This window comes from Peromyscus californicus, unplaced genomic scaffold (assembly GCF_007827085.1).
Source record: "Peromyscus californicus insignis strain IS unplaced genomic scaffold, ASM782708v3 Scaffold_13__1_contigs__length_99412109, whole genome shotgun sequence".
Taxonomy (NCBI): domain Eukaryota; kingdom Metazoa; phylum Chordata; class Mammalia; order Rodentia; family Cricetidae; genus Peromyscus; species Peromyscus californicus.
Genome location: NW_026294424.1, coordinates 24,523,739 through 24,533,939, shown reverse-complemented (window position 1 = coordinate 24,533,939; position 10,201 = coordinate 24,523,739). Strand labels below are relative to the sequence as shown.

Genomic DNA, 10,201 nt, shown 5'->3' with positions numbered 1-10,201 from the left:
CTCCTCCCACCCCCGTGGACTATAGAAGTCATTTCCTCCCCTATAAGGGGCCACATCCCATCCTCTGTCATGACAAAATGCTCCCTCTGGGAATAAACACGGCCCTGCCTAAAGTCAGATGAAGCTGCTCTTTCTTTCCACCTTCTGTCCCTCTGCAGCTGCCGTTATAACCTAACACACAGACACTAAAATTTCTCTCCCCAAGGCAGATGACCAAAACTAGAACCATTTTCCCCAAAGTAAGATATAAGGCCGAAAACTGTGAGTCTTTCCTTTCTAGCTTTCTGTGTGGCAGAGGTCATAAGGAAGTTCTTCAATCTCTCTGTCTGATAGTAAATCACATGCCTCTCATTTCAGAAGGCTTCCTGCTCCACACCCAGAGGGAAAACTCCCGCACAGAGGGGCCCAGAAGAATCTGCACAGACAGGCCTTACTGCATTTCCTGTTCTGTCTGTTAGCATGACACTGCACTCTTGTCGACCGGTCATATTTCTACATGATGTCTGTAACTAATTAAGTGTAAACATAAATACAAAGAGATTGCCCTGTGTCTTTAAGTCTTCGGTCAGAACATTCATGTCTCCTGAGAAATTATAACCAAGCAGACCTGCTATGCTTTCCTCCTGCCAATGTCTCTCCTGTGTAAAGATGTCAGCCATGATGCCAACAGAGGAGCCCATCTCCCCGACAAAATACACACTACAATTGCCCGTAGCATTTCTTACATCACCAGAACAATTACAATAATAACCATGGAGGGTTTCACCAGAACAAACATGACTAAGATGATTTGAAAGACCCCCGAAGAGAGTCTTCCCTCTGGAGAGACCCTCGCCCAGAGATCACACCGAGACCACAAGTCAGATGCAAACAGCAAGAGGCTTTATTCAGGAACACGGGTACCCGGGGCGACACAGTCACTCCAGAGGCTCAAGAGACTGGCGCGCCGACGGGCTGGAGTGGAGGGTTTTTATAGGGTCGGGCAGCAGAAGGGCGGGTACAGAAGCAAGAAGCATGGTTTACAGGGTTCTGATTGGACGATTCATATGAGGCCAGGTTCAAACTCAGGACAGTTCGTGGTTTTTCCCCGAGCTCGACACGCCTGCTGACTTGGCTCTTATCTAGGGTACAAGTTGTTTTTCTGACCTTTTAGTTCCCTGTTCTGGGGCCAGGTGGCCGACCGCAGATACCCTGTTTGTTCCTGTGCCCATGTCCTCTAACTGAACTTTTCCCGTACTTTTCAGGCCTTGCTCAAAATGGCGTTAGGCTAAGCAAGTATGCTGGGGCCTTTCATTCCCCCATTTTCTTATCTCAGGGAATGGAATCCTCCATTCATGGGGAAGAATAGGGATGTGGCTCCATTTCCACCTGGTTGAGTCGTTGGTATTGTTGGGTCAATACCAAGGTCTGAACAGTAGAAACGCGTTCCCTGATAAATTGGACAAGTCTGTTTAGGATACAGGGCCCGAGCGTCAGAAGGAGCAATAAAATCAGAAGGGGTCCCATAAGGGTGGAGATGAGGGTGGTGAGCCAGGGGGACCTTCTGAACCATCCTTCAAACCATCCCTGCTGTTTTTCAAAGAGTTTTTGTCTTTGTTCTAATCTCTTTCTTAATTTAGCCATGCTATCTCTCACCACCCCAGTATGATCCGCATAGAAGCAACATTCTTCTTTAAGGGCGGCACATAACCCCCCCTCCTGCAGGAAGAGGAGGTCTAATCCCCTCCGGTTCTGCAGAACTACCTCAGACAGGGAGGTGAGTGACTTTTCCAAGGCACTCACGGATTCCTCCAGTGCCTGGATATCGGTATGCATGGCAACCTGGAGTTGTCTGAACTGGTTGGTTTCCATGAGGGCAGTGGTACCTGTGCCTATTCCGGCGGCGACTCCTCCCATAGTTAATCCACCTAGTATCAGGGCCAGGGTTAGCGAGACTGGCTCTCTTTTTATACGGGGGACCCCTGTTTCATATCGGGCATAGATATCTTCAGGTGCATGGTAGACTATCTTGGGGTACAGTTCTATGAGCACACAATAATCGGCCGTGTTGGCTAGTATTGAGGGGGAGAGGCATGGTGTAAGTCCAGTGCTACAGGCCCAGTAAGTCCCGTTGGGAGCCACGAGATAGTGGGGTCCTGGAACAAGTGCCTGGGTGCGATTACACAGGTGTTGGTGGGTGTAGGGTACTGTCCCCAGACATAGTCCTTGTCCTGACACCTCGGAGATTGTGAGCTTATGCTGAGGTGTCGAGGCACATCCTGACGGGGGTGAAGAAGAATTGGTGAAGCTTCCGACTACGGCCACCCCCTCATAATAGGGAGGTGTGGAGACTAGGCATAACCAGCATTCCTGAGTCTGATTTGGGTTGGTAACATTGAGGGCTGAGTAAGCGCCCTCTATAAGATTCAATAGCCGGTCTCCCGTACCGGGCCTGGGTGGCTGGAGGGTGACTGGGGTTACAGTAGCATTCGGAGCCGTGCTTGGGCGAATGGCCGAATTGGGTCAGGGGGTAGCCCTCGGGGGTGCCGGAGCGGGTAAAGAGGGGCGCTTTTGGTCAGAGAGAACCTGGTTGGGACCTATAGAGGCGGAGGGCTCCGTGATTTTAAGCCTAATCGTAAACATGACTCCCTGGTCCCGTCCCGTCATGTAAAGTCTAAGTCCCCATGTTTTACCTTTAATCCAGTCTTGTGTTATCTCCCTTCCCTTTTGAGTAAAAGATATATTCAGGGGGTTGCAGGTGAAATTTACACAGGGCCCCCCCCTTCCAGTAAGTGTTATCTCTTCCTGACGTGACAGTTCCCCAACAACGTCCTTGGGTAAGGGGACGCCATGAGTGGCTTTCTCTTTGGGTAGTCCTTTTTACCCTAATGAGGTCCCAAGTGGATGAAGGCTTCCAATAGGTATTACCAGTTGTTTCACATCCCCATGCTTTACAGAAGTAACTTTCATAACCCCCACATTGTCTAATCATCTTTCTGTCCCTACCATCCCGGGGGCAGACGTAGAAGGATAGTTGTGACAGGGCTGCTCTGGTTTCAGGGTGACCACATCCGTATCTCCCGTCACTACATTTGCAAGTTCCCTTACCATCCTGACAGACGTCTGGTGCTCTGGGGTTCATGGGGTCAGTGGTAGGGATGTCCCAGTCCTCTGACCCTGCTACTAGTTGGCAGAGATCTGGATGCAAGTTAGGCCACCATGTAAAGGGGGTGTGAAGGGCGGTCGTTTGCCAGACCGTCTCCCCAGTTTGTGAGATAACCTGCCAAGTGAGCCTCTTAACTAGGTGCGGGCTCTCTGCCGCCCTAGTCCCCTGGGGGTAGGCAGAGATTAAGAAGAGGGGGAGGAAGAGGAGCCGCGGGCCAACCTTATTTTTAGGGGGTTTCGTGTGCGGCGCACTGTCCATGTTGACTTTCTGGATCCTGCTGGGTCGGGTTCCCTGGCAGCCTTCACATGAGAGGCGTGGATCCATGCAGCAATCCCGTCGACCTTGAGTGCAGTGGGGGTGGTCAGCAAGACAGTGTAGGGCCCCTTCCACCGTGGTTCCAGATTCTTGGTCTGGTGTCGTCGGACCCAAACGGAGTCCCCGATCTGGAAGGGGTGGGGCACCACCGGCTTGTCTAGCTGCTCCTGATAAGCCTTGGCCAGGGGCTTCCAGATCTCCCTCTGCACCAGTTGGAGGGCTTGAAGATGTGCCTCTAAAGTAGGGGTGGTGGCAAAAGATGAAATATCAGGATGGAGAAAGTTTACAACAGGAGGTGGGGCCCCATACATGATCTCAAAAGGGGTTAGGCCGTGTGGGCCAGGAGTATTTCGGGCTCGGTAGAGAGCCAAGGGAAGTAGGAGCACCCAATCTCTAGTGCCAGTTGCAAGCGTTAATTTGGTTAAAGTCTCCTTGATTGTTCTATTAGCTCGTTCTACCTGTCCTGAGCTCTGGGAGCGGTATGCACAATGGAGTTTCCAATCAACCCCCAATAGTTTGGCCACCTTCTGACTTACCTGAGAGACGAAGGCAGGCCCGTTATCCAACCCCAATATTTGAGGCATCCCATACCTGGGGAAGATTTCTTCCAACAGTTTCTTTGTTACCACGTTAGCCATCTCATTCTTGGTTGGAAATGCCTCGATCCATCCGGAAAAAGTGTCCACGAAGACCAGGAGGTACCGGTACCCGTAGAGTCCGGGTTTTACTTCTGTAAAGTCTATTTCCCAATGAACACCAGGACGATGGCCTCTTTGGCGGGCCCCCTTGTTTAGATGAACCTTTCCTGCGTTGACTTGAGCACAGGCTGGGCAGGTAGAAGTTACCTGCTGGAGTACCTGATCCTGGTTCAGCAGCACTGCCCAGGTGTTTTCTCTGTCCAATAGGGTCTTCATCTTGTTTTTGCTCAAATGGGTCAATGCATGGAGGAATCTCAGCATATATCGGGTATGGGAGGTTGGCATGACCATTCGGTCCCCTAGTATATATGCTGTCTTCCTTGTTCCCAGTCCGCCCCCATTTTCTTTGCTAGCTCATGGTCTTCTGGGCTATAGGGCACGGGGTCTCTCTCAGGCTGTGGTTCTTGTATGGCCATCAACTGGCTGCTCCCTGCTGGCTGGGAAGCCACTGTTCGGGCAGTCAGATCCGCCAGCCGATTCCCTCTGGCTACCGCAGAGTCATCCTTTTGATGCCCTGGGCAGTGGACAATACTGAGTTGGAGCGGGAGGAACAGGGCCTTTAGGAGGTCTAGGATCTCTTTTTTGTTTTTGATTTCCTTACCCGCGGACGTCAGCAGGCCTCTCCATCTGTAGATTTTCCCGTGGACATGCGCAGTGGCGAAGGCATATCTGCTGTCAGTATAAACTGTGAGCTTCTTACCTTCTGCCATCCGGAGAGCTTGGGTGAGCGCAATCAGTTCTGCGCGCTGGGCCGATGTCCCGGGCGGGAGTGACGATGCCCATACCACTTCCGATTCGGTGGTTATAGCTGCCCCGGCTCTGCGTTCCCCCTCCTCCAGGAAACTGCTCCCATCTGTGTACCAGACAGCGTCTGGATCCATAAGCGGCTGATCTGTCAGATCAGGGCGGGTGCCATGTGCTTCGGCTAGAATCTGGAGGCAGTCATGCTCCTCGGAGGGGCTAGGCAGTGGCAGCAAGGTAGCAGGGTTAAGGGAAACTGTCGGCCCAAAATTTACCCGGTCTGAGTCCAGTAGTAAGGCCTGATAGTAAGTCATTCTGGCGTTAGAAAGCCATCTGTCCGGTGGTTGTCGGACCAAGGCCTCCACTGCATGGGAGGCCAGCACAGTCAACGGCTGTCCCAGAGTCAGCTTCCCGGCATCCTTGAGTAATACGGCAATGGCTGCCACCATGCGGAGGCATGATGGCCATCCTGTAGCCACCGGGTCCAATTTCTTGGACAAGTACGCTACAGGTCTCCTCCAAGGTCCCAGTCTTTGCACCAGTACCCCTTTGGCAAAACCTGAGTTCTCATCCACAAACAGCTCAAAGGGCTTGGTTAGATCTGGCAGGCCCAGAGCCGGGGCCTCGAGTAAGGCCTTCTTGATCTGTTGGAACGCTTTCTGATGCTTCTCCTCCCATTGGAACATGGCCCCTGGTTTAGTGAGGGGGTACAATGGGGCTGCCAGTTCGGCAAAGCCAGGAATCCAAAGGCGACAGTACCCAGCCGTACCCAGGAACTCTCGAACTTGGCGGGGGTTCCAAGGAGGGGGGATGGAGATTATCGTCTCCTTCCTTGCTCTTGTTAACCATCTTTGCCCCCGGCTCAGGGTGTAGCCCAGGTAGGTAACCTTGTCTCGGCATACTTGAGCCTTTTTGGCTGAGGCTCTATAGCCCTTTTGTCCAAGTCTGGCCAGTAAGGCTCGAGTGCCCTCCAGGCACTCGGTTCGACTCCTGGCCGCCAGGAGTAGATCATCCACGTACTGGAGCAGAGTCAGGGTTGGGTGTTCGACCCGGAATCCGGCCAGATCTGCATGTAGGGCCTCATCAAAGAGGGTTGGGCTATTTTTGAAGCCCTGAGGGAGCCGGGTCCAGGTTAATTGTCCCGAGAGCCCTTTTTCTGGGTCCCTCCATTCAAAAGCGAATAGCATTTGACTTTGAGGGTGCAGTCTTAAACAAAAGAAGGCATCCTTCAGGTCTAGCACAGTGTACCAGACGTGGGTCGGTGGGAGGGTGCTCAGAAGGTTATAGGGGTTGGGCACCGTGGGGTGTATGTCCTCCACCCGCTTATTGACCTCTCTCAAGTCCTGGACCGGCCTGTAGTCCCCTGTCCCCGGTTTCTTAACAGGCAAGAGAGGGGTGTTCCAAGGGGACTGGCAGGGCTTTAGCACCCCTTGGTCCAGGAGCCTTCGAATATGGGGCTTGATCCCCTCATGAGCTTCCCGTGACATTGGGTATTGTCTGATTGAAACGGGAGTCGCGGAGGCCTTTAGTGAGATCACCAGCGGTGGCTGATCATGTGCCAGCCCCAAGCCCCCAGTCTCTGCCCAGGCCTGAGGAAACTCTCTCAGCCAGTTCTGTAGCTCCTCAGGTGATTTCTCCAGGGGTTCTGGCTCAAACAAACGGTATTCTTCTTCTAAACTGAGGGCAAGGATTTGTAGAGGGTCTCCTTTAGGACCCGTGACCCTCGGTCCCTTCTCATCAAAATAGATTTGTGCCTTCAATTTGGTTAATAGGTCCCGTCCTAACAGCGGATGGGGGCATTCAGGTATATGCAGAAAGGAGTGAGTTACTTGCCCTGATGCCAGTTGGACTTTTCTCTCTGCAGTCCAATAATACCTCTTGTTTCCAGTTGCCCCCTGCACCAGTGCAGAATGCCGGCTAAGAGGCACTCCGGCATGGGTTAGGACTGAATGTTCGGCACCAGTATCAACCAGGAAGGTCACGGGCTGCCCCCCGATCTTGAGGGTTATCCTAGGCTCAGGGGGGGGCTCCTGGCCTCGACTCCCCTAGTCTTCCAGACTAAGGAGGTCTACGGTCTTGGGCTTGGGCCGGCGGGGTCCTTGTGGCTTCTTGGGGCACTCTCGGGCCCAGTGTCCCTTCTCCTTGCAGTAAGCACATTGATCTTTATCAAGGGGTGGCCTCCTTCGCTCTCCCGACCTATCTCCCTCTCTCCGCTGTCCCTGAGACACAACGGCGGCCAAAACCTTTTTCATCTCCCTATGCTGTTTCTTGTCCCTTTCCTCTTGTTTCTGCCATCTCCTTTCCTCACGCTCCTCAGGAGTTTCTCTCTTATTGAACACTTTCTCTGCTTCCTTCAATAAGTCTGGCAAACCTAGCGCCTGTAAACCTTCCAGCCGCTGCAATTTGGTTCTGATATCTGAGCTAGACTGATAGATAAATGATAGGATGACACCTGGTGCTTGCCCTGGGTCTTCTGGATCATACGGAGTGTACATCCTATAAGCCTCCTTCAGCCTCTCTAAAAATGCAGCGGGTGTCTCTTCCTTTCCCTGTATCACATTCCTTACCTGAGCCAAATTGGTAGGCCTTCTGGCGGCCGCTCGGAGACCCGCTAAGAGCAACTGGCGATAGAGACGTAGATGCTCCCTACCTTCAGGTGTATTGAAGTCCCAGTCTGGGCGGGTCAAGGGAAAAGCTGCATCGATGATATTTGGGAGTTGGGTTGGCCTCCCGTCATCGCCCGGAACCTGCTTCCGGGCCTCCAGGGAAACTCTCTGCTTCTCCTCTACTGTTAAGAGGGTCTGCAGGAGCTGCTGACAGTCGTCCCAAGTCGGCCTGTGAGTCACTAGGATGGACTCAATTAGGCCGGTCAAGGCAACAGGATCCCTGGAGAAAGGGGGATTATGTTGTTTCCAATTATAGAGGTCTGAGGCTGAAAAGGGCCAGTACTGCAACTGACGATTCAGCCCCTCTCTGAGTGGGAAGGCCCTGGACTCATTAGGGGGGTCATCCCGGCGGCCACGGAGGCGGCCGGCAATGGGGGACGGGGCTGCGTCCTCTTCTTCAGCCCCGTGGGTCCTGCGAGTTGAGGTGACTTCCGGATCTGCCATGGCATGGCCGGGGGCGCCGCCACCGGGGCGGCGGCTAGGGCCGCTTCGGCCGGCTCTCCAGGTGGTCCGGCTTGATATGGTGGTGGGTCCTCCGTCAGGAGATCTATAAGGGGTGTATGGGGGTCTGGGGGAAGGACTGGAGGCTTAGGAGTCTCCTTGTGAGGGAGCACGGGGTAAAGGGAGGAGTCCGGGTTGGGGGGCGCAGAAGGCCCAGAGACTGGAGGGGGCTGTGGAAGGAAAGGCTTAACCCATGGAAATGGGTTCTCGACCAGTGATCTCCAGATGGCAATATATGGGACCTGGTCGGGATGCCCATAAGGGCTAGGGGCAAAAACCTTGCCCTCCACCTGTGAAATAAGAGAGAGGTTAAAAGATCCCTCTCGCGGCCAGCCAACATTCATCATGACCCATTCGGCCTCGCAGAGGGTGATCCATTTGTTCTTCCTGATAATGACACCTTCATTGTTTCCTCGGGCCTTAACATCGGACCAGTGGTCCGTGGTTAGGCTCAGTGGGGTGGCGACAGCCTGTCCCATGGTGGTCTCTAAATAAAGAAGGGTTAGACACACAACGAGAAACAAACAGACAAGACAGACCACAGAATTTCGCGCTGCGCGGCTCCGGCGTAAAACCGAAAACAAAAACTCAGATGGGGACGCGGAGTGTTTGAATTCTCCGTCCCCTGCCAGTACCACGTATCCTTCTGATGCGTGGGTGGTCCCGAAAAACCGTGCCCCAGAGGGGACTTCAGATACCCGTGGAACGTCTTCCAGGGTTTCGGTGGGCGAAGTCCGAGCTCGTCAGCTCCTTCAGCCCCCACCGACTCAGACCTGACTTAGGACGAAAATGAAAGACAAGTAAACAGACTGAGACAATACAGACAGACAGTGGCCGGCCAACTTACCTCCTGACAGTGGGTCGGTGGTCCCGAGGCGGGGGTCTCTGATCCCGGACGAGCCCCCAAATGAAAGACCCCCGAAGAGAGTCTTCCCTCTGGAGAGACCCTCGCCCAGAGATCACACCGAGACCACAAGTCAGATGCAAACAGCAAGAGGCTTTATTCAGGAACACGGGTACCCGGGGCGACACAGTCACTCCAGAGGCTCAAGAGACTGGCGCGCCGACGGGCTGGAGTGGAGGGTTTTTATAGGGTCGGGCAGCAGAAGGGCGGGTACAGAAGCAAGAAGCATGGTTTACAGGGTTCTGATTGGACGATTCATATGAGGCCAGGTTCAAACTCAGGACAGTTCATGGTTTTTCCCCGAGCTCGACACGCCTGCTGACTTGGCTCTTATCTAGGGTACAAGTTGTTTTTCTGACCTTTTAGTTCCCTGTTCTGGGGCCAGGTGGCCGACCGCAGATACCCTGTTTGTTCCTGTGCCCATGTCCTCTAACTGAACTTTTCCCGTACTTTTCAGGCCTTGCTCAAAATGGCGTTAGGCTAAGCAAGTGTGCTGGGGCCTTTCAGATTAATATTAATTATCAACGAGATTGGGTTAAAACGCGCCTAGGAGAGTAAATGCTGACTATGACTGCGTGGGCATTTCCAGACAGGACTAACTAAGAGAAGAAGACCCTTTCTGAACATGGATGGCGCCGTCTCATAACCTGAGGGCTGGGACGGAACCAAAGGGATATAAGAAGAAAGGCCACTGTGGCGGTTTAAATGAGAATGACCTCCATAGGCTCACATGCTGGAATAATCGGTCTCTAGTTGGTTAAACTCTTTGGGAAGAACTAGGAGGTGTGGCCTTGTTGGAAGGGGTACGTCACTGGGGGCAGGCTGTGAGATTTCAAAGACTTAAGCCATTCCCAGCGTGCGTGCGTGCGTGCGTGCGTGCGTGCGTGCGTGCGTGCGTGCGTATCCCCACCTCCTGCTTGTGGATGCGTGCGTGCGTGCGTGCGTGCGTGCATGCGTGCGTACGTACGTGTGTATCCCCCACCTCCTGCTTGTGGATCAAGACCTGAGCTCTCAGCCATTCCTACTGGCTCTCAGCCATTCCGTGCGTGCGTGCGTGCGTGCGTGCGTGCGTGCGTGCGTGCATGCGTGCGTACGTACGTGTGTATCCCCCACCTCCTGCTTGTGGATCAAGACCTGAGCTCTCAGCCATTCCTACTGCTCCACCATCATGGAATCTAACCCTCTGAAACTATTAACCCCAAGTTAAATGCCTTCTTTTATCAGTTGCCTT

At 53.4% G+C, this 10,201-nt stretch overlaps 1 protein-coding gene across 1 annotated transcript; it reads right to left on the bottom strand.

Moving 5' to 3' along the window:
• Window positions 1-860: 860 nt before the first annotated feature.
• LOC128109025 (uncharacterized) lies at window positions 861-8,842 on the bottom strand. The gene is given in 3 exon segments (XM_052736030.1): window positions 861-4,473; window positions 4,476-7,892; window positions 8,147-8,842. Coding segments are annotated over 3 exon segments (4,962 nt in total). The 5' UTR covers window positions 8,546-8,842; the 3' UTR covers window positions 861-3,327.
• Window positions 8,843-10,201: the final 1,359 nt, after the last annotated feature.